The sequence below is a fragment of the Mustela lutreola genome, chromosome 3, assembly GCF_030435805.1.
Source record: "Mustela lutreola isolate mMusLut2 chromosome 3, mMusLut2.pri, whole genome shotgun sequence".
In the NCBI taxonomy this organism is placed as follows: Eukaryota; Metazoa; Chordata; class Mammalia; order Carnivora; family Mustelidae; genus Mustela; species Mustela lutreola.
In genome coordinates, this window is record NC_081292.1 from 64198234 (window position 1) to 64225817 (window position 27584).

At 37.6% G+C, this 27584-nt stretch overlaps 1 protein-coding gene and 1 long non-coding RNA gene across 7 annotated transcripts in view; one reads left to right on the plus strand and one right to left on the minus strand.

The window, feature by feature from the left end:
- The window catches only part of LOC131826731 (uncharacterized), a 175335-nt gene extending 148136 nt beyond the window's left edge, over nt 1-27199 (plus strand). For all 5 annotated transcript variants that reach the window (XR_009351724.1, XR_009351720.1, XR_009351722.1 and 2 more), the window contains 2 exons: nt 19635-19767; nt 20811-27199. This is a non-coding gene — a long non-coding RNA (uncharacterized LOC131826731). The remainder of the gene's footprint in view (nt 1-19634; nt 19768-20810) is intronic.
- Nucleotides 19761-27584, minus strand: part of C3H8orf34 (chromosome 3 C8orf34 homolog) — a 376732-nt gene continuing 368908 nt past the window's right edge. The window contains exons 12-13 of one of the 2 annotated variants that reach the window (XM_059166266.1): nt 23062-23121; nt 19761-20190 (exon numbers count right to left, since the gene is read on the minus strand). In XM_059166266.1, the coding sequence (XP_059022249.1) occupies nt 20183-20190; nt 23062-23121 (68 nt within the window). In that variant the 3' untranslated portion in view covers nt 19761-20182. Of the gene's footprint in view, nt 20191-23009; nt 23122-27584 lie in introns of those variants that run through there. The other variant, XM_059166265.1, reaches the window with a different exon arrangement.

Below are 27584 nucleotides of genomic sequence, written 5' to 3' on the forward strand. Positions count from 1 at the left end.
TTATGTGTCAGCCAAACCGTTTTACTGTTTATTAAAGAGCTTCCTACTTCAACCTAGGCCTGTTGTTCTGGCTGGCAGTAAGGTGGACATCCCTCAAGGTCCAGCAGAAGCCATGGTGTGCATGTGTGCTTGTGTGTGGGGACGCGCGCGTGTGCACGCATGTGCACATGGGTGGGGAGGAGTATGGAAGGAAATATTAGAAATCAAGTTCTGGGAAGAATGGACTCAAGCTTTAGCTTAGATGGTAATCACTAGAGGGCTTGTTAAAAACAAGACAGCTGGGTTCCAACATCCGAACTCCTGACCGCATAGGTCTGGGGTGCGGCTTCAGTGTGACTCTCCAGCAAGGCCCCTGAGACCGTCTCCATTAATCTGGGATCACATCAGGAGAGTTACTACGTCAGAACTATTTGCAATAATGTGTGTGACTGTGTAGCAAAAATACATGTAATCTTCTCTCTATAATTGTAGGATCAATCCAATGGAAAGCTTTGAACTGAAAAATACCATAGCCAAAGTTAAAAAAAAAAAAAAAAATCAGTGAGTGGGCTCAAAAGCTGGATGGAGACAACAAAGGAAAGAAGCTGTAAACTGGAAAATGAACTAGAAATTAGCCTATCTGAACAAGCAGAGAAAAATAGAAAGAAAAATTATTGAACAGTGCCTCCAGGACCAACAACACTATAACAAAAGATTCAAAAAAAAAAAAAAAAATCTAACAATCAGATCATCTGAGTCCCAGAAGAAGAGAAAGTGGGCAGGGTGGAAAAAGTGGTCAAAAAATATTGACTGAAAACTCCCCACTTTTTTTTTTTTTTTTTTTACTTGATGCATTATGGAGCTGTTATTAATTAAGTCCATTGACACTGACCATTATGTCCCCTAGATAAATTAACCACTTTGCCATTAGGAAGTGTTCTTCTTTATCACAGGTGATTTTATTCCCTCTAGAAGCGAATTTGTCTGATATTAATACAACCTCACCAGGATTTTTCAAATTAATGTCCACATGATGGACCTTTTTCCAACTTTTACCTTTAACCTTTTTACATTTTAAATGCTCCCTTATAAGGAGCATATAGTTGGAGTACAATTTTTGTCCAATCTGCAATCTAGTACTTTTAAATCAGTTCTTTTGACATTTGCATTTAATGTGACTTGGATATGATTTGTACCACTATATATATTCCAAAACTTTGTCCTGGGACATAATTAAGTTACTGGGAAATAAGTTTATCTTTTCAAGTCTTGCTTTTAAGCGTTAACGAACAGGACAATAGTGCAGTCAGTTTTGTGTTAATTTTGCCCCACTATACAGGTAAAGTCCTTTTGTCTACCTAATACAGTGAATTATAAGGCTTGGTACTCTGGTAGTAACAGAAAATGTTCTAAGCCAAGTGGGAGCTCCAAGTATTGTCCCCCCTAACCCTCTAGAGCAGTTCTTTTATTAATTTTGTATAGTTTTTTCACATGCATGTGGTGATCATACTCAGTTGATGATTTGGAGGAAATGCTCTAGAATTCTCTGGTATTTTTTCTGTCCAATTTTCTGTCTCTGTCTTCTTCCTTGTGAACTCAAGCTTCCTCAACCTTCCACACTCCACAGATCTGTTACCTCAATTCAGAGAAATGAGAAAATCTTGCTTGGGTTTTCCCTTCCTGTGCCATTGTCTGGAAACTGGAAACATTCTCCAGGTAGTAAATTGGAACAATGGTAGGCTTTTCCTTATTTGTTTCCTAACTCTGAGCATTATCTTTCATTTCCTGATGTCTAACATATAGAATTCCAGTATGTCATATATTTTGCTCACTGTTTTATTTTATTTTATTTTTTTCATTTGGGAGGGTAAATCTGGTCCCTGTTATCCCACATTGGCTAGAAGTCCTATTAATCAGTTTTGAATGAGTATAGTTCTATTTTTACTATTTGTTCAGGAATAATTTACAGAGTAGCAGAAGTAATCTGTAGCTGTCAGCAATTTTAAATGAGATGTGTTTCATTATCATTATTTTTTTTTATGCTATGTCTTGGACGTACATTTGTCTGTACTGTTCGTAATCTGTTCATGTACAAAGTGAACAGATTATCCAAGCAGGTTGATATGGCTCAAAATAAAACATCTTATTTATCTTTTGCTAGGTTATTGAATTTATTTTACTTATGCCCTATTGACTTTGATCAGGAGCTAGTATTTTCCATTTCTTCCTGACTTCAATTCAAATCCAGACTGCTCTCATATAGGAGCCCAGATTTCAAAGAAACCTACATCCTATGGGATGTTTATTACTTCAGTCCACCCACGCTCCCTTAGGGTTCTCACTTATTTTTAGAGAATTTTATGCTTCATTCAAGATGTGAAGATATTCATTTATTTTGGCTTTCAGCAGCCCTCAATTCATCTGAATTTCAGAATGTTTGGCATATATTCTTCATAGAATATGGTTTAGGGAAGTAGAGTTTTTTCATCTTCACTGCTAATAGAATTTTCTTTTATTTCTTTTTTCTTTTTCTTTTTTTCTTTTCCTTCTTCTCTCTCTCTGTCTGTCTCTCTCTCTTTCTGTTCTTTTGGGTTGGTTTCATAGATTTCACAAGTACACTACCATCATTCACTGAAAGCCTTACCTTTGTTAATGAAGCTGTAAGTTTCTCATTCCTCAAAGTCTAGAACCTCAGCCACCTTTCTAAATATGGAGAGCAAAAGCAAAAGGGGTTAGTAAGAGATATCTTACATGGATCTCTTTTTACCACCACAACACTGGTATAGGCTTTTATCATTGCATGCTTGACCACCGAAATTATTCTTTCATGGATTATTTTGAACTCTCCTTTGAAAAGGAGGTATCAATTTACAATATAAGATGCAGGTTCAAGTCTTTGCTTAGATGTCACCTTTTCAGTAAGGCCTGCCTTGACCACTGAACTGCCATCTACTTTCCTGATACTACCCAATCTCCCTTATTTTGCTCTGATTTCTGCCCCCCCCCGAGAACTTATGAAAAAGCACTCTAATATATATCAGAGGCATATAATAGAATCATATACTATGTGTACTCTATATGGTATAACCTCTGAAATATGTCATAGCCTCCTTTTGTATCATAATTGCTGTCTGTCTCTCTTTGTTAGAACACAAGCTCATGGGACAAGGAATCTTTGTTCTGTATTGCTGTTTTGTTCCTCTAGAAGAGTGCTTGACATATAGTACGTTTTAAGACATGTTTGTGTGACATATTTGTTGTGAATAATAAGTAGAACTATTAAAAAAAAAAACAGATAAATGATGTACTGGAGTCAGAAAAGCATAAATGAGGGGCACCTGGGTGGTGCAATCAGTTAAGCCTCTGACTCTGACTCTAGGTTTCCCCTCAGGTTGTGATCTCGGGGCTCCAGGCTTGGAGTGGAGTAGGCTTGGGTTTCTCTCTCCCTTTCCATCTGCCCTCCCCCCACCCCAGGTGCTCATGTGCACCACTCTCCCAAATAAATGAATAAATCTTTAAAAAAGAGAGAGAGAAAAAAACAAATAAATAAAACAGAATTGTTGCATTTGCTGAGTTTCCTGGCAGATCCAGGAATGTGATGAGTTAGAAAGCTTACTTTTGAGAAAGACTGAAAATTGTTTTTTTTGTCTAGCTCCAAACTCTGAAAGAATTATTACAACAACCTTATACCTGTCTCTCTGCTCTGTAAAATTCATCTTTATCATTCCTAGAGGATCATTCTTGTTAAGGTGCTGCTTTATTACCAAATATTGTGTCCTGTTCAGAAACTTAAGATGTATTCATATTTGCTACAAGATAAAGTTTTAATTTCTTAGAGGCATTCAATGTCATTTTTAACCTGACCCTGGTTTATTCTCCATCTTTTTCACTCTATAGTTTTCTAAACATTAAACTCCAATGTTATCTACTTACTAGTCAAAATGTCAATTAAAAAAAAACAAAACTTTTTAAAAATTAACATATAATGTATTATTAGCCCCAGGGGTACATATCTGTGAATCATCGGGCTTACACACTTCACAGCACTCGCCATAGCACATACCCTCCCCAATTCTACATCCTTTCCTCCTCTTTTTTATTTACATGATTCCTATTGTCTTAGCTCAGGGTGCCATAACAAAACACCTTGGACTGTGTTCCTTAAACAACAGATGTCTATTTTCTCAGTTCTGGAAGCTAAAAAGTCCAAGGTTAAGGTTCTGACAGGGGTTCAGTTTCTGGTGAGAACTCTGACTTGCTACTTTCACATTGCATCAGAGAGAGAGAGAGAATGAGAGAGAGAGAACCTGGTATCTTTTCTATAAGCAGAAGAGTTCTATTGGATTAGGGTCCCACCCTAGGGCTTCTACATATGAATCATGGGAGAACAGCACCTTTGTATCCATTCTGGGTTGTCCTTGATTTATCAATGTCTTTCTCTTTCTAGAGTCTGCCAAATTATTCCTCAATATATTCCCCCGAAACACTGTATGTATCACTCATTGATTTTTTTTGTTTTCCTTTGAGCTCCTATGACAGCTGTCAGAGCCATTTATTTGGAAACTAATCATGACTACTGCATGAGATTTCTAGTGCCTTGATATTATTTATCTCTTTAACCTTTTAAGTGTTTATACCATTTCTTTGTAACTAAATTGTAATGTCTATCACTGCAAACTTCGGCAACTTAATTTCTCTGGGTTCAGTTTCACTTCTAAAATGCAGATAATCTTTGCCTTACGGGTTTGAAAGAGGATTAGAGATAATGTACATTCAGTAACTAGAATATTGCCTCCTAGTGCTGTCACTCAGAAATGGGCTGTGAGATTCTTTCTGCTGCTTTGAGTAGTCTCAGATGGGGGTGAGAAAGATTGCAGACTCATGGTGAATGAAATTGAAATTTTAAGTCAGCTCCCCTCCCCCTGCCCTCAGGACTAGGGAGCACATCAGAAATCAGACCCAGTTTATTTTATTTTATTTTTTTTATTATTTCTTTTCAGCTTAACAGTATTCATAGTTTTTGCACCATACCCAGTGCTCCATGCAATCCTTGCCCTCTCTAATACCCACCACCTGGTTCCCCCAACCTCCCACCTCCCGCCCCTTCAAACCCCTCAGATTGTTTTTCAGAGTCCATAGTCTTTCATGGTTCACCTCCCCTTCCAATTTCCCCCAACTCCCTTCTCCTCTCTATCTCCCCATGTCCTCCATGCTATTTGTTATGCTCCACAAATAAGTAAACCATATGATAATTGACTCTCTCTGCTTGACTTATTTCACTCAGTATAATCTCTTCCAGTCCCATCTATGTTGCTACAAAAGTTGGGTATTCATCCTTTCTGATGGAGGCATAATACTCCATAGTTTAAATGGGCCACATCTTCCTTATCCATTCATCCATTGAAGGGCATCTTGGTTCTTTCCACAGTTTGGTGACCGTGGCCATTGCTGCTATAAACATTGGGGTACAGATGGCCCTTCTTTTCACTACATCTGTATCTTTGGGGTAAATACCTAGTAGTGCAATTGCAGGGTCATAGGGAAGCTCTATTTTTAATTTCTTGAGGAATCTCCACACTGTTCTCCAAAGCGGCTGCACCAACTTGCATTCCCACCAACAGTGTAAGAGGGTTCCCCTTTCTCCACATCCCCTCCAACACATGTTATTTCCTGTCTTGCTAATTTTGGCCATTCTAACTGGTGTAAGGTGATATCTTAATGTGGTTTTAATTTGAATCTCCCTGATGGCTAGTGATGATGAACATTTTTTCATGTGTGTGTTAGCCATTTGTATGTCTTCATTGGAGAAGTGTCTGTTCATATCCTCTGCCCATTTTTTTATATGATTGTCTGTTTTTTGTGTGTTGAGTTTCAGGAGTTCATTATAGATCCTGGATATCAACCTTTTGTCTGTACTGTCATTTACAAATATCTTCTCCCATTCCGTGGGTTGCCTCTTTGTTTTCTTGACTGTTTCCTTTGCTGTGAAGAAGCTTTTGATCTTGATGAAGTCCCAAAAGTTCATTTTCACTTTGTTTCCTTTGCCTTTGGAGACATATCTTGAAATAAGTTGCTGTGGCTGATATCCAAGAGGTTACTGCCTATGTTCTCCTCTAGGATTCTGATGGATTCCTGCCTCACGTTGAGGTCTTTTATCCATTTTGAGTTTATCTTTGTGTACGGTGTAAGAGAATGGTCGAGTTTCATTCTTCTACATATAGCTGTCCAGTTTTCCCAGCACCATTTATTGAAGAAACTGTCTTTTTTCTACTGTATATTTTTTCCTGTTTTGTCGAAGATTATTTGAACATAGAGTTGAGGGTCCATATCTGGACCACTAGTCTATATGTCTGTTTTTATGCCAATACCATGCTGTCTTGGTGATCACAGCTTTGTAGTAAAGCTTGAAATCAGGTAACGTGATGCTCCCAGTTTTATTTTTGTTTTTCAACATTTCCTTAGCGATTCGGGGTCTCTTCTGATTCCATACAAATTTTGGGATTATTTGCTCCAGCTCTTTGAAAAATACCGGTGGAATTTTGATCAGAATGGCATTAAAAGTATAGATTGCTCTAGGCAGTATAGACATTTTAACAATCTTTATTCTTCTGATCCAAGAGCATGGAATGGTCTTCCATCTTTTTGTGTCTTCTTTAATTTCTTTCATGAGTGTTCTGTAGTTCCTCTTTGGTTAGGTTTATTCCCAGGTATATTATGGTTCTTGGTGCTATAGTAAATGGAATTGATTCTCTAATTTCCCTTTCTGTATTTTCATTGTTAGTGTATAAGAAAGCCACTGATTTCTGTACATTGACTTTGTATCCTGCCACGTTGCTGAACTGCTGTATGAGTTCTAGCAGTTTGGGAGTAGAGTCTTTTGGGTTTTCCATGATAAAGAATCATGTCATCTGCGAAGAGAGAGAGTTTGACTTCTTCATTGCCAATTTGGATACCTTTTATTTCTCTTTGTTGTCTGATTGCTGTTGCTAGGACTTCTAATACTATGTTGAAAAAGAGTGGTAAGAGTGGGCATCTTTGTGTTCCTGATCTCAACGGGAAGCTGTAAGCTTTTTCCCATTGAGGATGATATTTGCTGTGGGTCTTTCATAGACAGATTTTATGAAGTTCAGGAATGTTCCCTCTTTCCCTATACTTTGAAGCATTTTAATCAGGAACGAATGCTGGATTTTATCAAGTGCTTTTTCTGCATCAATTGAGAGGACCATGTGGTTGTTCTCTCTTCTCTTATTAATTTGTTCTATCACATTGATTGATTTGCAAATGTTGAACTGTCCTTGTAGCCCAGGAATGAATCCCACCTGGTCATGGTGGATAATCTTTTTAATGTGCTGTTGGATCCTGTTTGCTAGGATCTTGTTGAGAATCTTAGCATCCATATTCATCAGTGATATTAGAATTAGACCCAGTTTAACTTCAAATGGTCAACTTTCATTTCCCCACTAGAAACCATTCCTTAGCTTTTCAATAGACATGCAAAAAGAGAACTAGAAACATACGTCTTGATTTTCCTTCAAGCTTCCATAAACTACACGTGTTAACCCATAAAACACAGGGTGTGTATATGATATTACAGGCAATGAATATGGAGGTTACATGGAGTCATCATGCCTTCCCCCCATCCCCCAGTTCTCTTCCCAATTTGCCCACAAGAAGGCCAAAGAGCCTAACATCCCCATGCATCTGCTATAGAAGAAAAAGCCAGGTGCAATGTGTAAGTTGTATTCTGGAAGTCAGTTCACTGAACTTGGCAAGGGCCTATTATAAACATCTCTTTCTTACTGCATGGTCAGTGAGAACACATTGAAGCTTGGGATCAGGTGCAGTTAGAGTACACTATATGGAAGGCATACACTACAAATTAGGGCCTTTTATTAGGGGAGATCAGGTTGTGAAATATTTCCTAACACACCATCCAAGTACAACCGTAACACATCTTTAGCCCCTGCCCTTATATCAGCATTAGGGTCTTTTTTTTTTTTCTTTTAAGATTTTATTTATTTGCCAGAGAGAGAGAGAGTACACACAAGCAGGCAGAGAGGCAGGCAAAGGCAGCGAGAGAAGCAGGCTCCACACCGAGCAAGGAGCTTGATGTAGGACTCAATCCCAGGACTCTGGGATCATGACCAGAGTTGAAGGCAGTGGCTTAACCAACTGAGCCACCCAGACATCCCCAGCCTTAGGGTCTTTAACAAATGAAGTATCACACATGCAGACTGGTTATGATTGAACTCTGATATCTGCTTGGAAGGGGAAGAATTAGTATAATATATCACAACTTTTAAAGCTATATCTTTTGGATTATTGGAAGTATATTTACTTAATGGCTCTGAAAAAAAAAAAAAGAAAGAAAGGTTAACCCAATAAGTCAATGTTGCTGACAGATGAGTGAAATAATAAACAGAAACCTTGCAATGGTTTATATTGAGGAGGCCCACACATCACTCCAAACCTCTTTGGTCTGGCTATCAGGCTGGAAATCTCACACGCTCAAATTGGCAATGGATACTTCCAGTGTTTCTTGGGTTTGGCTCAGTGAGGGACACCACAAAGCTCAGCTCACTTTCTTCTGTGGTATTGCTTTACTTCCGATTCCATAAGAACCATGAAGTCAAAGGGTCAGGCAAACAAAACAAAGAGTATGAAAAGGAAAACAGGAAGAGAATTTGATGAATGACTTCAGCCCTCAACAAGGATCTGGTTTGATTTTCATGGCAAGGGTTTCCATGTAGTTTAGACCAACTCAAGCTCCCTCTGTTCCTTTTCATCCCCTCGCATTCCACTCGGCAAGATTTCAAGGCAGAGATACAGTGTTGATGCCATGAATCTGTTGCTTTGGCTTCCGTCGGCTCAGAAGAGGAAAGCTGGCAGGCAATAGGGAACCTGCTTTTGGAACCAATCAACTTGGCAGATGAAGACCTTCAACTTGCAGTGAAAGCAAGTTTGGTGTGTTTCCCATACATCTGTGATCAGAACATACTAGACATTTCTTTTCTCCCTAAAGATTATCTGTTCTGTTGAAATGCGACTTTAAAAAATAATCAAAGGGAAACTCTATGAGCTCATTCTGCTTTTGCCAAAGATGTTCATCTCAGAGCAGGTTACATAAAACAGAACAGAATAATACGAGTAACTCAGAAAGTCATTCCCTCTCCTTCCCATTTACAAGTTCTTTCTAATGTAGCATTAACCTAGAAACAAAAACTCCTAAGTATTTCACCACAGTTTTCAAGGAAAAAAAAATGCCTAGATAGAGGCAGCCAGAAATGTCAGGGAATGAGGTACCAAGTTGGGAGATGTGCCAGGATTAATCATAATCTCTTTCTTTAGAACCATCCAAGTTCAAAGCTGCCTGGCTGTGGCTCCACATGGGAAATCCTTTGCTTTTGATTGCAGGCAAAGAATTTGGCCTCCTGGTCTCCAGGGAGGTACGTCCCGTACCTTTCAGCCATAGCTTGCCTTTGAATACAACTTTACACAACTTTGGCCTGCCTTGAAATGTACATGTATCTGAAGTCATTGAAAACCCTGAATTAAAGAAATGGAGAGGACCAGGAATTCTCTAAAGACCAGAGAACAATCATAAATCTTGACTTTTAATCCCATGCTATTCAGCCTCATCAAAGGAAAAAGTGTTGTAGTAGTCTCTTCCAGGAGGGGGGCAGGAAAACTGAGGTCACATCTTGGTTTATTGTACATCTGATCACTTACTCTGTGTAGCCATGGCAATGTACTTACACACAGCAATGAAGACGAGGCTGAGTATGACAGTTATATCCTTGGCTTCACATGTCAGCCAACTGGGGTTCAAATCCTGGCTCCACCACTTCTTGGCATAGGCCAAGTCTCTGAGTATGAAATATCACTCTCCTCATCCATCACATGAGGAGGAAAATAATGGACTAATATGCTGTGCATGTAAAACACTTAGTACCATGTTTGTCTCATAGTAAGTACTAAAAGAGGGTAGCTATTCTTTTTTACTAAATATATACAAAGAGGCCTCTCCCAACATATTTTGGAGACATAATTCCTCTAGGCTACAGTGTTTACAATTAGTGGAGGTCCATCTTTCAGGATGCCAGGCTAGACTCAACTGCTTATGGACATTGGAACAATTTTCTTAACATCACAACCTGTTTCATTTCTTGCTGCTCCCAAGAAAAGTTGGCTTACCCCATGAACAAACAGTGGTATCCCTTGCAGCTCTGGATCTTTGATTTAATTGTATTTCTTTTTAATTAATACCAAGACTATTAATATCACGATTAATATCTTTTTTTATTTGTTCTTGTCATCAACTCCTCCGACATAAAAAATCAGCACATTGCCTGGAGCCTAGCTGTTAGATTTTTAAGGTGATAAGATATGGTAACCTCTCTTCCAGGAAGATGAAACTCTTGACTGCTTCCTTAAAAAAGAGCCAAACTTAAGAAAGGAGTTAGATACCATCATTACAGAAATTTCTTAAAACCAAGTGGCTGAGACCATCTGCTCATCTCTGTATGTCACTTCAGGTGAGGCACAACATGCTAGAAATATGCCCTAGGTAAATAGCAGCATGACACACTCTCAGAGGTTGTTTTCCAGAATCATCAAGTCAACAGTCTTTCTGTGACTAAACTTCATGAAGTTATAATAGGTCTGGAAAGCGTACACCCTCATCCTGGTGGTGCACAGTGCAAAGGCCTGACCTTTGGAGTCTTGAGGTTCACAGACCTGCCCTGAAACCTGCTGCATCATCCCAGATGAGTTAACTCAAATCTCCCTTCATCTCCATTGTCTCATCTATAAAATGAGGATAATCATAGTGCTACCTTTAGGGTTGCTGTGAAGATTAGATGAGACAATATATGGAACTCTCAGGGAAGCAGCTGATATGCAACAAGGCCTCAACGTATATTACTAACAAACAAATAGTATTTTTATAGAAGTATTTTTTATAAATAAAAATTCGTAAAAAAACAATTTTTTTATGTGTAACTACAAATCTGTCTCATGAAGGAATTATAGGTATGCTTAACTTCTGCTTAAAGAGCAATGGAAGCTTCAAATCTCTTTAATAAGCTACATCATTGTTCATAGACTTTCAGGTTGTGGTATTTCTCAGCCTTAGTTGCATATAAGAATCATGTGAGAAGAGTCACAAACTCTCATGCCTTGGCTTCGCCCTGTAAGTATTCCAATTAATTGCTCTGGGATTGGATCCCAGGCCTGATTTTTTAAAAATCTCTCTCTGAGCAATCAGTAGGCACTGTTAGTTTTGAGAATGACTTGGGTTAGAAGAATGCCAAGTACAAGTTGTTCCTTACTGAGTGAAGTTGGACCTGCATGCTCCAATCTTATGTTGATTCTGTAGTTCAGCTGCTACAGATGACAAAGGGAGTTACAGTCAAGTAGGTTATTTTGCAAAACATGGCACTAAAACTGAATTCTAGTTTTCTGATATCAGATGTTTTACACTGATCATGTCTAATTGCAAGGCCCTCAGAGACTGCGAAGACCAGATTTCCATAGCTGACATCTACATTTCTACAGCTATTTCTTAAAGATGAGTAGCAGTAATATTGTGTCTATCAAAAAAATAGTAATTACTGCCATTATTTAGCACTTTATCTGTTATGGACTGAATGTTTGTGTTCCCCACTCCCCAAATTCATACGCTGAAGCCTGATCTTTTGATGTGATAATATTTGGAGGTGGGGCATTTGAAAGGTGATTAAGTTTTGATAAGGCCATGATGGGCTTAGTATCCTTATAAGAAGATAAGACACCAGAACTCTTTCTCTCTTCCACAAAACTTGGTGAAAGGTGGTCATCTGCATGCAGGGAAAAGAGCTCTCACTAAAACCAGACCACATTGGCATGTTAACCTTGAATTCCTTGCCTCATTTAAGTGTGGCTACTACTATTTTGTAGATAAATAAGCCCCTTGACAAAGTGATTATAGCACTGGACTAAGGGACACTAGGACAGAGCTGAAGCTCCACACCAATGACAAGAGGGGAGGTGTGGTCTTTAACTACTCTAAGCTTCTTTGAACTATGGTGAAGGTTAAATGACATAATGCACACAAGGCACAGAAGAAGACCCTGAGAAGCACTGTAGCCACAGCAGCAGCAATGTTATTACCGTATTGACCCTGGGAGAGTTCAGTTATATCCCCTAAATTTTCACAGCTTCTGAAGAATGCAGGAGGTGTTCAAACACATACCTAACAGCAAACCACATGATCTTATCACTACAATACACTGTCCTTGCCTTCCTCCTTCAACAGATGTCTACTTGGCACAATAATATTTCTTCTAATATGAAGGCTATGTTCAAATCTGCCTATCACTGGCAAAGACTCCCTCTATAAACTTAATTTTTCAATGACTTTTATTACTATCAGTGACAGGGGTTTTCCAAGGCATACAATTCCAGTTTGAGTACAAAAAACTCCAAAGATAAAAAGTAGTGCTAAAAGAAGTAACTGTAATGCACATGAAATTGTACAATCTGTTTCATAAACCCTGGTGTCTGTGGCTAGGATCTGCCTATGGAAAAGTAATATCCCTTCTGTACTTGATAATGTACTTGATACACTTCATAGCCTTGGGAAGCTAACTCCTTTATTTGTCATCTGAAACTTGATTCTACCGTGAGATTCTTGAGTCATCTAAATCCAAAATCCCAGGAAGACTGATGGAGCTATAATCTTAAATGAAATGACATGGCTATCTTGCATATATCTTAAAGTATACAAGAGTTAAATCTGTGATACTACAAACAAACAAAAAGAAGTTAAGGTAAGACTGATTTTAGATGGGCATTTTAATTTGTCTTATGAATGCACCTGGCTGCAATCTCCTTTTCTCAAAGTACAACTTGTAGTTTCTTTACAAGGATCATGATCAGTTATACCTGCTCTAAACTCAGGAATGTCTGCAGTATCTACTGCAAATTTTGGAGCCATCATCTTCTGCAAGTAGAGAATTTGATCTAACGTTATTCAAAATAAGCCAGACTATGCTTAACAAACTCCTAACCTCAGGGGGTTATTGTTAGACATGGCCAACTCAATCCATCTTTGTTTATAACACATAGGATCACCACACCAAAGGAAGTGTGGAGAACTCAAACCTCTGCTAATGTTCCATCACTTGCATTGATGGCCCATTGGTCAGAATTGGTCCTATAACCCTGCCTAGCTGCAGGGGGCTGGGAAATCTTCCCAAGTACCCAGGAGGAAGAGGAGAACTACATTAGGTTGAATAATACTGACCCCTATCACAGACCCCAAAAAAGGTATTTTGCAAGGAATTCAAACAATGAGTATATAAAAGATGCTAAAATCTCGGTTCATAACTTACTTAAGATATATACATATTTGTTTTCCACAATGAAGCACAAATTTCCACTGGTTAATTTAAGTCACTGACAGTATGATGTTGATGATGCTCCAAGGAATATTCCTTGTTTATTCTCATTATCTTTACCTAAAAAGTTTTGCAAAATTCAGTAATAAAACTTCCACTGGCGCAACACTTCCCCCTTTGACTCAGAATCCAGGTGGTAACCCTTGGGCTGGTCACTCAGGAAAATGCCTGTGATTTATAAAGGGCCTTTCAGACACAACAATACTGTACTATACTGGGAAATGCTAGTCTAACTGATGAGTTGTAAGTTCTTTCAAAGACTCCATTTTTAAACTATAGATTGGTCATTTTCCCAGAGAAGCCATGTACACTGCACATCCACAAATCCAGTCACTCCCCTTGCCATTAGCGAGGCACTTTCTGGGAGAAAATTGATGTGTGACTACTGTATTTTTTAAATAGTGGGTTACTGTTGTTGTACATGGAACACTCAGGGATTTTCTCAGGCACATTTTAAATTATTCTAATACTGAGGGGAGTGGCCAAATCATGGCTTCCACTCATAGCCAATGCCACTTATGTTGGCTTTCAGAGATGGGTTCTATAAACATCAAAGACTTGAAAGAGACAAGAAGCCATCCTAGACCTTAAAAAAAAAAAATAGAACACTGGTAAGGGAGCCAAATGCAAGTTGAGAAACCAACAAATATTTATAGTGTGAGCAAGCCACAATTTGCAGCAAGGGAAGAGCTCTGTCCCTAGGACTGAGGAAAGATGTTCCCTCCTCTCCCTCAAAGGAGTGCCTTTTAAAGACTCTGAGTTCAGCAGCTGGCAGTGGTTAACCTCCTTAAAATCAACCAAAAGCTTATGTGTGATTAGTTTGGCGGGGGGGAGAAGGTAAAAATGTTGCAGCTGGACTAATTCTTAAGCTTTTCCTAAAGATTTTAGTTGTCTCTTAATCACTATTAACCAAAGGAAAAGGAATTTTCAAAGTTGATGTCTCCACACAGTAACTAGAGAGACAGAAAATTGGTAATGCCTTAGTTTTTCTTTCTAAATAAGGGAAACTCTATGTTCCTTACACACACACACACACACACACACACACACAGAGCTGTTTTTCCATCTATCCACCCACAGGAAGTTTCTACAGCCTCATTAAACTAGACTACTAAAGGTTGTTCAACAAATGAGCCCATGCTTGTCTCCCCCCTGAAATCCAGCTGTGCTTACAGGAACTGGGGACCTTGAAGTGCATTGATTTTGACCTTCTACTTCCTAGAAACATTGTGTAGGCCACCCACTCTGTCCAGTGTACATAAAATCTTTGCTCTTGAAATCACTTTTCCAGTCCTTTAAGCACTGGTGTGTTCATGAGTCTCTCCTCTATTTTCATTGCACCCACTCTCATTGGCTGTTGCCATCTACTGCCCTGATTTCTACGGTGGGCTCTTTAATAATTTTTGTGTTGATGGTGCTCAAAGTCTCAGGTGTGTCCCAGTCTCTTTAAGTTCTACATGTTCCCAACTGAACTCAACATCTTACCCTCAATCCAAACATATTTCACTACCAGATGTTTGGGCTGGAAATCTGACCATTACCTGTAACACTTCCCACTCGACTTTAATCATTACCCATTTAGATTCTTCTTCTATCCATGCACTTCCTGTCTCTCATGTTGACTACTGCAACAGCATCCTAACCATTCTCCTGGCCTTCAGTATTTTCCCTTTAGGATCCATTTTCCCATAAGAAGTCAAATACCACCTTTCTAAAATGCAAAGCTTACCATTTACCTGCTCAAAACTCTTCCATGTGTCTCATTGCCCACTGAATGTAATGTATCTCATAATACCCTTTATAGTTTGGCTCTATACAGTATGGCAGCAATTTATCATCTGCATTACTTGACAATATTGTGTGTCCCCTATATTCCAGCCATACTCAATTGTTTTCACTTGATCCACCATGTTCTTCCTTATCTCTGGATCTTTACCCACGCAGTTCTCTCAAAAGAGCCTTCAACCCCTTCCTCCATTACTATCTCCAACTCCCTTCCACTTGCCCAACTTCACCTGAATAAGCCCTCTATTCCTTTAGATTCCAGATTAACCAGAGCCCAAGATTGCTTATCTGTGGTGTAGATTAGACGTTCCTCAGGTTTGGTGTCTTAACACCCTGTACTGTGCTCTTATGCTCTATTGTAAATGACTATCTGTCAGTGCTGTACCCACAGTAGCCATCTAGATACATGAAGGCAAGGACAAGTCTGTCCCACTACTGCAGAGTCTGAAGAGTCTAATCTGGTATTACACAGTGGGTGTTTGACAATTAAGGATTGTTCAGTAAGTGTTAGATGGAGCTGCATGGGAGGTATTCTCAAACACCTCAAAAGCCTGCGGAGATGGCCCCTTTTTCTAAAGGAGGTAGAAAAATAATCACTCACATGATATTTCCCTTCTCTGTCTCTTTTAATACTCTGTAATGACATCACATGAAGATAGTCAAAGTCCCTGCCTATCTCATCCCTGGAGTCTCTACCCAAGATGAACATTTTTCTGGCCTTCCAAAAGTTAAAGGAAGAACAAGTCATTGGTTAAGAAAGTATATCTTGGAGGTAATATAGTGCATCTAATGTCAGATGAAAGATTTAAATCTAAATGGGGGAAACTTACCATGAAAATAGTATGAAAATCACAGTTATCCATTCTCTTGGTAACGGGCACGCCTTGCTTTTTTTTTTTTTTTTTTAATATCTTATGTTTCTCAATAGTTCTTTCTTGTCTCCTTCCTGCAATCTCTTTGCTTGTCCCCTAAACTTGGGTGTTTTTTAGAGAGGCATCCATTGGCTCCTCTCAGGCAATGTGACCCATTTTTTATAGTTTTTATAAACTCATATATGCACATGCATGACAAATCTGCTTCTTCAGCCTTGCACTTGGCCTCAATATGTTCTGGACATTTCAGATCAAATAGGCAGTTGCTCTTCAACTTATCTAACCTGTAGCTATCATTTCCAACAGCTGATCTCCCTATTTCTCCCTTTATTGTCTTATAGCCACCCCCACACCTAAGCCATACACCTGGGAGGCATTCTTGACAATACTTTATTGTCCTTTTCTATGTATGTGTAATAATTCCATAAAAGCTGACAATTCTAGTCCTCAAATAGGTTTTGATTCTGTCTGCTCCCTTGATTCCAGAGTATACCAGCTACAGTAAGACCCTGAATTTCCTTTTGTCTTAATAAATATAAGTAAGACTTTATTTTTTTTTTAATTCCTGCAACAACTTTCTAACTGGTTTCACCATTTCTAGGTTTGCCCATTCCTCATGTCTCCTACTTCTGCTGTTCTCTACAGCTGCTAGAGCAAGCTATCCTAACATCTATCTGTCAGTGTCGCTCTACTCTCTACTGCTGAAAATCCTTAGTAACTCTCTTCGGCAATGGCTCTCACCCTTGGCTATTCATTAGCATCAAATAAAAAGCTTTTCAATAAATACTGGGGTCTACCTCAAACCAAGTGAATCTTAATCCCAGAGAGTAGGATTAAGTATCTGTGATTCTGATGAAGAACAAGACATGAAGACCCCTGGATGGAACATGTGGTTTTTCCTAGCTGCATCCATGCCAACTTCTCTGCCCCACCAACTGTCACATCATATCCTACTGTACGTGCTCTAGCACATCTATCATACTGTATGTGTATGCATTTGTTGCTATTTCCATGCACACTCTGCCCACTCAGACTTCTATACTGGATTCATTCTATTGCTCACACCAAAATGCTCTTATTTGCTTTTGTTGCTCAGTTGACTTTATCTCATCTTTCAGGATCCAGCTGAGGTATTACCTCCTCCCCAGAATCTTCTTTGACTTTCTGCTCCCCTGACAACTCATTCTCATCCAAGTCCAGGTCTCAGATGGGTTCCCAACTGCTCTTTTGTGTTCCCATAGTAGTCTAGCTTATAGATATTTTCATCATTGTGCATTACCATATTTTCTTTAAATTATCTATATGTATGTATATTTCTCCCACTAATCTATGATATCTTTGAGCATAAGGGTCTAGTTTCCATGTCCAGACGCAGGTGTTATCAGGAAGGGACACTCTGAAGTCATGGCATGCGTTGGAGTCAAAAGCCATCTGTCTATAGTAATGGTCTTAAAGTAGGGAATGTGAGGATCCTTTCTAGAAGCACTTTTTGTGTGGGGATTTCAAGCCATACCATGGCAATAATTCTGGAGCTGTGTTAAGAAACAAATGAAGAAGAGGAAGAAGAAGAACAAAAAGAAGAAGAAGGAGGAGGGGGGGGAGGAGGGAGGGAAGAGGAAGGAGAGGGGGAGGGTTGTGAGAAGAAGAAAGAAAGAAAGAAGAGGAAGGAGGGATGGAAGGAAGGAAGGAAAGAAGGAAGGAAGGGCAGGACAAAATGAGTAATGGGAGTCAAAGTGAGTACCAAGAGATTCAGAGTTCATGTATGACATTTAGAAGAGGAGATAGAAAAGCAACTTGGAAAAATCTCCTGATTTGGGATCTAGCTGCTTATTGGCCTTGGCCTCTGTCCTTGGACTCCAAAAGTGATTATAGCAGTTGACAAAGAAGACAGGGCAGAGACTGTAGTGTGTGCGTGCGTGTGTGTGTGTGTGTGTGTGTGTGTGTGGCTGTCATTGATCAAGATTCCCTTCTTGACCAAACTCTAGCCTGGCTCCCCTGTGCCCTCTTCTTGACCAGGCCTCAACCTTGGCCTACAAAAACTGCAGACTCTGAGCCCAAACTATGGCATCCACCCCAACTCACTCCCACATTAGAAGATATGAACAAACACAAACATATTTTCTAATAGTCAAAGCAGAATCTCCAGGATGATGGTTGTAGCCCCACTTAAGTTCCTTCCTAGGAAAGTGCAAGGCTGCCAAAAGAATTTACTGTTTGTTCCCGCCAACATCTGAAGATAGAGCCCCTGCCTCCCAGTCTCTGTGGAAGAACAGAAGTCTGACTTCAATAAGCAAACTCAAATGAGTTTCACATGAACACCCTTCCTATTTTTTGTAAATTTCCATTTCCCTGACTCTCCTCAAGCTCTGGCAAATCTCATTCTTACTGCTTCTCTCTTCCTTTGAAACATGCAGTGACCTCTGCACAAATTGAAGTTGAGTTCAGTTCATGCTGGAAACTCTATTGCAATAGTTTATTACTGATTAAAATCTATCCTTACTACTTTAATTAGTGTCTAGATTTGTATGTCTTTGGTAGCATTGTCAGCAACATACACTCTGATATCCTGGTCGATCTGATTCCTGAGGTTGGTGTGGCACTTAGAAGAGTGACTATCTCCAGGAAAATGTCTGTGGGCAAGAGACAAATACTGACCAAGTGAAGGTTGGAGGAAATACAGTACAGATGAAAGCATTAGGGATGGCATGTTTTAAAGAAAGACTATTCCTAATAGAGGAAACATTTGGATCCACAATTGAATATTTTTGAAGATTTTTTTTATCATAAGAACTTTTAAATAGAGGAAGGTTCTGGTCACACAAGCTTACTCTTTTTTTATTTATTTTTTATTTTATTTATTTATTTGACAGAAATCACAAGTAGACAGAGAGGCAGACAGGCAGAGAGAGAGGAGGAAGCAGGCTCCCTGCCAAGCAGAGTCTGATGTGGGACTCAATTGACCTGGGACTCGATCCCAGACCCTGAGATCATGACCTGTGCCAAAGGTAGAGGCTTAACCCACTGAGCCACCCAGGCACCCCAAAATACACTATTTTCTAAGCCTTTATTTCTACCCATAAAAAATAATAAATTTTATGAAAATTAGTCTCAAATTTCTATACACATGAATCTGTTACTGTAAGAAAATTTATTGTATTACTTGATTTAGGAGTATAATGTCATTCATACAATCAGAATTTCTTTGTTTATTCTTTAGCCATGTTCTGGTCTTTAATATTGTTTCTTTGACAGTAATACAGGCAATTTTATAATTTAACCATATGCCTTAAAGGTCCAGTAAACAAACTTAGATTAAGACAAATAAGATAAAACAGACAATAAGATACTCAATAGATTTACTTAGATCCATTCACTTAGCATCAACGCATAATATATTCCAAAAGCGAGCATATATCAAATGCAAAATGGATAACCTTAATTGGGTTCAGTAATTGGATAAATGGTCAAACAATTTTCATTTGCATATGCTTTGGGCATGCATTTCATTCCTTATTGATCTGCTTTATTGAATTAACATTTCAATTATTTGTTTTGATAGGAACAGGGAAGATAATCATAGAAGGGAGCAGTGGTAGAGAGTATGTCTCTTGCTGCTGCACAGAACACACATAGCAGGTGATGATACCAAACAGCTAACTCCCAGAGGGACCTGAATGGCACGGCACATGTGGGTAAGTATAATGTTTATTCATCTAAAAAATGAGAAATTATTATAAAAATATAAGAAGTAGAAAACCCTACACAAGTTAAAATACAGAAAAATTTTAAGCAGAGTTATTTGAATCAGGCAATATTTAATGTATCAAATAGTAATCTTAATAACTAGGTACAAAGGAATCTAAACCCAAGACACTAACCATGTCAAAAGGCAGCAAACATCCTGACCACCCCAGAATCCTTGCCAAGGTTAGTGTTCTCTGATTACACATTTAGGCACCCCCTGGTTATAAGAGTACTTGTTTATTATTGATATTATAAAAATAACCATTCTCTAAATTATTACACATAGTAAATAAAATTAGAACTATACATAAGGATTTGAATAATTGCAATTTCTTTAAGGACCACCTGCAACTTCTGCCTGCTTCACAGACCTGTAGGGGAGAAACAAAACAAAAGAAAATGTGCTTAATAATACATCTACAATGAAACATATTAAGAAGAAAGTTTGGGACCTTAATGCTTTCCTGTACTCTGTATGAACTGTTACAATGGCACTGACCCTAGGGTACCACCACTATCAACTGTACTTGGCTGTCAGGATGTCAATTTCTGGTATCTGTATAAACGCTTTTTGTATATTTAATTAGAAGTAGATATTCTACAGATACCTTGGACTGTTGAAAAAGACTTGCTTCCCCCCCTTCCTGTACGAGGGAGTCAAGGGAGAAATATAGCCAATGAGAAATATTTGCAAGGCATGTATACAATTACTATCTTGGAAGGAATTATGAAAACCGAATTTAGGAAACTAGTGTGGCATAAGATAGATCAGGCTATAGCCTTACTTCAGCACTGGAACTATGTGCTCATACTGCTTGATTGAAAAGAATTCCTTTATTTTTTTCCTAGAGTAATATGATTATGATGGCAAATGGAAAGATACATGCTTCTAGAATATTTTATCTGTTTTTTTCCTGTTTTGTTATATTTAATATTTGTATTAAATATTTGATTAATATATTAATATAATTTGTTATATTTAATATTTCAGATTCATCTACTAGACCATGAATACTTTGAAAGGAAAATATCAATCTCCAACTTATGTATAGGACCTGAAAAAATATTTTGCACATGGTGTTTGCTCAATAAGTTTTTGTATGGTAGGAAAGAGAGAGAGGAGAAAGGGAGAAAAAGAGGAAAGAAGGGAATCCAGTTATTGTCGCACGTATTTTCCCTTATCTGGAATACTTTATTTACCCCAACCAATCCCAGCTAACTCCTTTATCTAACTAACTCCTACTCCTTTAGGACTTAGTCATCAATATCACTTTCTCTAGGTTCTTTGACCCTAATTCAAGGTAGAATTCTCTGCTGCATGCACCTATCTCACCCTGGTTACATAAGGATAATCTGCAGTGTTTTATGTAAATCATGTTAAATGTATGACTTCATCATTTAGTAAGCTTATGTCACATATGATAGTGACATGTTATTCTCTGGCATAGTCATAGGTCTTTATTAAATATGCATCAAATGAATGATTTACTTATTTAGATCTCTTAGACAGAAGGGCCATATACGTGCATCTTATACAAAGAACACGTGAAGGACTAAAGAAAAGAACAGCATGATCTGTGTGTTCTACGATAGTAGAGGAAGAGAGAGAAAATTTCTGTCCGTGATACAGAAAGAACCAGAAAGAAGGCAGCTACAAGGATTCAAATTTGGGGGCAAAAAAAGAGAATAACCTCACCTGAAGTAGGTTTTAAAAATTTTATACAACTTGGGCAATACTGTTTGCTTATTTGTCTGCTTTTGTCACCATACTGTATGTTACATCCCCATGACTTATTTATTTCATGATGGGAAGTTTGTGCTTTTTGATCACCTTCACCTACTTGCCCAATCCCTGCTTCTGGCTAACACCAATCTGTTTTCCATACCTATGAGCTTGGTTTTTGTTTTTGTTTAGATTCCACATATAAGTGAGAGAAGATGTTATTTGTTTTTCTCTGACTAATTTCATTCAGCAAACTATCCTCAAGTTTCATCCGTGTAGTTGCAAATGGCAAAAGTTCATTCTTTATGGTTCTTTATCCATTTATCTGTTGATGCGCACTGATGTTTTTTCCATATCTTGTACATAGGGCACAGAACATGGGGATGCAGATATCTTTTCAAGACATATTTGTTTGTAACCATCCAGACAGTATTCTAAAGATGTAAATATATGATCATGTGTGTGTTTATGCATTGTATATGATAAAAATGAACTTATTTAATATACTGTTTTATAACTTACTTTTTATTGTAACATTATTATTAGAATATTTCCACATCAGACTATAGATATACAGATAGATGGATCCAGTTACTATCAGTATAAATACATGTATTTATCCAGTGAATATAAATCTCATCCTTCATAAGATGTACAGTATTCCATTATATAGATGCTACACTTTTTAAATCAATTCTCTTTTATTGGTCATTGGCTTGCTTACAGCTTTTCACATGTTTTCCATGTTTTAATATAAAACTTTTTTGTTTTATTATAAAACATGTGCAATGAACATAATATTCTGGAAACAACACAGTAGAGGCATTGCAGAAATTATTTCTTTAGGTGATTTGTTAATATAGAATTATTAGGTTAATGAACAACCATAGGAGGTAGTATATTTTCCACTACTCAAGATATTGATGTAAGATTGAATGTCTATTTTGTAGGGGCACAGTAGAGAAGAAATCAACATTAGATCAGAAGAGAAGTAGAGGTTCTAAAATTCTTTCTAATTTTGATAATTCTGTGATTCTCTGAGTGCTAAGGACAGACTCAACCTTTTGCTTCTCTCTGTAACACACTTGGGAGAAGAAACTATGAATTATTTATATTATATATCCAGTTTATATTAGTCTCATGTCCATGGATGTAAAATTGTTCTGAGATTCTGTATCTCTAAGATACATTTAATGGTGTCATAAAGTCCATGATCTTCACACATTGGGGGAATATGTCTTCATCTCAGTTCTACCTAAAAGTGATTTTCCTGACAAGGGGAAGGGATTTAAATTCCCACCCCACTTCCTCAGCATGGGAGAATACAGACTCAATGAGAAACCTGAGATCCATAGAACATAACAAAAAGAGAAAGGAAACATTATGCAGAATAGGAGGGAACTCTGTTTCTTGCTAGAGATCATGGGAACTATGCTTTAAAAAAATCTGAACTTGGAGCAGTTGTGGATAGTACCCATAATTACCTGACATTGATATTAAATGCCCTGAGCAAACATACCAGAGTAGACCAGGGTAGGACAAGAAGAGCATGGAACACAAAGGAGAAGATCAGCAGAACCTGCGCAGTGAAAGAAAAAGAGATAATATGCTGGACCAGGAAAAAAGAAATCTATTAAACATAATACCTTAGCAGATTAATTGAAATTAATATAAAAAAACTACACTTAGAGTATATAGTGAGCTGGAATTACATATAAGTTAACTGCTTAATAGTGTGTATATCCTTATCCATACTGCAATCATTTTCAATTCAAATCTCTGCTGAATTTTAGATAAAATATAGGCAAAATGCCCTCCAACTGGTGTTATGAATATATATGTGGACTTTAAGAAGACCTCACATGAATCATATTCATAATTCTTATGTCCAGCATGGGTTAGGAAAGAAAGTAACACAGTTCAGGTGGCTACCCTAACACAACCTAATCAGGATTGGATATATATACATCACAGAATGGTGATGCTATCCTATTTGCAATTTCATGTCATCATCACTAAATTATTATGGTATCTATAAAAGTAGTACATATAAATACATAGATATTTTATTCATAATGCCTGGCATGTAACATTACATGCTAAATGTAATTCCTCTGAATGCATCCCTGAGGCAGAAGAACAGTGAGACAAAGAGACAGCAATATTCTAGGTTAAAAGAATGGCAAAGTAGAGTGGAGGATAAAAGCAGAATTAAAGAGATCAAGGGAGATAAGCAATTCCACATATCTTGAAGAGAAGGAAAATAGATTTAAGTCCAAGTCCTCCAAAGCAGATCTAGGCATTCTAGTCCTGCATGGTGTTAATATGATTGATTCACAAAAAAAGGCTCCTTGGTCAAAGAATTTTGGACAGGGATGCTTGAGTGGTTCAGTTGGTTAAGTGTCTGCCTTCAGCTCAGGTCATGATCCAAGGGTGCTGGGATCAAGTGTGGCATCCGGCTCCTTGCTCCTCTCCCTGCTTGTTTTCCCTCTCACTCTCTCTCTCCATCAAATAAATAAATAAATAAAATCTTAAAAAATAATTTTGGACAGCAACACACTATATCTGCTTTTTGCAGATTCAACATACACACAAGCATATTAAATAAAGGCTCTTAGAAGTCTTATGTAACTTGGTATTTATCAAAGTTAAATAAATGTACTAAATAAAACTGTAACAATATTTATCAAAGTTATTTGATATTAGATTTTCATATAGCTCATTTTTAAAAAATCTGTAGTGATCCATTGGTAAATTCTTTTTCAACTAGAGTCTAAGACACATATCAGTGCAAATGCTGTTTCACATAATTCAGCAACAAAATTTGAAAAAGTGTGGGTTTTGTACTCAGACCTGAGTTCAAATTCTGATTCCACCCATTCTTATATACATGACTCTGTACAAGTTTGCTCAGTATGCCCCTCAGAGGGTGGTTAAATGGGAAACACCTTTGCAAGAATCATTAAGTATATTTGATAATTTTACAGTATTCAAATTTCGATAAATAGGAACTACAAAAAAATTTGGACTGAATGATGATTGTATGGATGGAGAACTTGATAAACCTTTAGAAATCTTACACATGGAAGGGTTTTGAATGAAATAATGATGCATTCATATTTAAATGTTTTTTTACTATCCAAAGATATTAAAGATGCTTGCAAGAGAGCAATTGAGTTAATGCTCCACATTAGTGGCTCTCAAATTTTAAGTGTATTAGAATCATCTAGAGGGTTTTGTAAAACACAGGTTGCCCAGACTTCACTATTAGAGTTTCTGACTTAGCGGTTATGGAGAGGGATCCAAGGAAATTGTGTTTCTTTCCATTTCCAAAGAGATCCTGATGCTAATGCTTGTGAGGCTGGTTTGTAGACCACACTTTGTGTATCACTGCTCTGTGTAACATGGACTTTTGGTGAAGGATGAGGCCAGCTGTGGTTGGATATACTTGAAGAAAAAGTAGTGAGGTTTCTAGGTACAAAACCAGATGGAAGTGTAAGTTTAGTAGGAAATAGGTCATCTCAAGGGCAGGAGGTTTGTTACAGAGAATGTATTACAGTAATCTAAGATTTTAGAATTGGATGCTATTCCACATTTGACCAAAAAAAAAAAAAAATTACCTTAGATGATCACTACATTTGAGAGGGCCAAAAAATTGTAATAGTAGAGCAACTGGATAAGTCTCCCAAGTAGCAATTTCCTAATGGTAAGATTGGGGCAGAGACAAAAGCAATGAATCAAATGTAAAAACCCCACACAAAAGATTAGGAGTGATCAGTAAGATTATCATGACAAGGAAAGAAACAGGACAGCCAGACAAATGGGTGAACCAAAAGAGGAGGAGAATTTCAAGTAGAATGTTAATGCTACTTCATGATACTTGACATCTGGCAACTGAAAGAGGGAGCAGGGATGCCTGGGTGGTTCAGTCAGTTGGGCATCTGCCTTTGGCTCAGGTCATGATTCCAGGGTCCTGGGATCCAGCCCCTCATTGGGCTCCTTGCTCATGGGGGAAGCTGCTTCTCCCTCTGCCTGTCATGCCCCCAGTTTGTGTGCTCTCTCTCTCTCTCTCTCTCTGACAAATAAATAAATAAAATCTTAAAAAAAAAAAAGGAAACGGAAGAAGGAGCAGCTTCTCCTGCTAAAGGTTATAAGGGTAGCAGTATTTTCTAGGAACCATTTCAAATAAGGTAAAAGAAAGGGAGGGTGCATGAAGAGTGTTCTTTGAATAGCACTGGTGGACAATCAGTTTGCAAATAAAATTCCAGTTCCATAGGGCACAGTGGAAAGATCTGGGAAATATAGCCACAGTGCTTAAGAAAACAAACATATGAAGAGACTTTATTTTGATAGGGTCAGTGGGGCAAGGCAAAGTGGCCAAAGATAATAGAAATAAAAGACAAAATTAACTGATCTCAAGTTTCTGAATTGAACTTTGGCATAATACTCGCTCTTGTGTGGCAGCTGATATACGTGTCCAGCCTTACACTGTTTCCCTCTGTGAAGCAGGACTGCTTACACTAGGGATGGCCCATTATTACTTAAGGGGATTAAGAAATGAAGTGCCTTTGGTTGCGGGAAGAAAAAGCAAACGAGAGAGTAGTCATAAAGTCTAGAAATAAAGGTAATATTTTTGTTTGCAGATTAGAACCTGCTTACTTTCTTCTTGAATGCTATAGGTACAGATATATTCAGTGAAAAACAGCAACACAAATCACCTGAGGCAGTGATCACAAATGCATATGTAGGGATAGATTTAAATGCTGCATTAATGCTCTATGTTCATTGCAACTCTGATTAAATTATCATTACAACAGAGGAAGAACACCCAGAACATATGAAATGTCATTGAACATATCATGTTTTGTTGTGTAGACTGATAAACTACTTATTACATATTTATGTGTATGTTTCTAGACATTGTAGCCTCCTTGAATAATCAGAAGGTAGAGACTCAGCCTTGGCCATTTCTCAAGTCACCTTCAAAGGTCACTTAAACAATATGAACTAAATGAACTTCATTCATTCAATTAATTCAGTAAATATTTATTAAATAATCAATGGTGAATATATAAATATTTATTAAATAAATGTGTTGAATACTTACAATGTCAAACAGGAGCATTAAGAATAAATATTCCCTAATAGGTTAATTCTGGAGATTAAATATGTGGAAGCAACTTATGAATTGTGAAGTCTTGAATGACTAGTAGAAACTTTCTGAAAATTATTTTAAATGTTAACAAATGGATAATCCTTTTGTCCTAATATGAGGGAGAAAGTCACATATAACATATGTTAAGAATATAAGGAAAGCCATGTTGTTGGTCTGAAGAATGTTTAATTATACTGAAGTTGATATATAGTTTTGGTATATTTAGTCAACATTTCATAACAACTCATTTTGAAGAAATTTGGCAGCCTGCTTTGAACAGTTGTTGTATTTTTAATATCTAACTATGGGATTTAAAACATGCTTAGTGTAATTACTAAATGTTATTTATTTTATTCTGTCAAAGCTTTAATTTTTAATGTTTATCATGTATGCCTCCCTTAATTTTCTGGATGACTTTGTATGTAGATAACAATTTGGAACATAGTGTAAATTTAACTAAATCAAGTTGAAGTTTATATTAAAAGCAGATTTTTCTACCAAATGTATTACTGCATGTTTCTTTATATGTCACTTTTTCTTATTTTCATGCTCTATAGTGTTTTCTTTATGATACAAACCTGCACTCAGTGAAATAATTCCTCTCTTGATACTATCTATATACACATTCTCCCTCCCCCTCCTATTTTTAGCTTATAGAGATGGAATGACATTCTTAGAGTAGAACATATGGCCTTGGACTGAGCTAGAATGTAGACTGCACTTATTAATTGTGTATCCTTGGGAAAGGATACTTAACAGATCTGAGTTTATAAAACCAGAGTAATATCATCTATATATTAAGTTGTTAGGATTAAACGAAATACTACATAGCATATACCATCAAAAATTTAATAAGTTCTCTCCCATTTTCTCTTCTTTTGAAGATA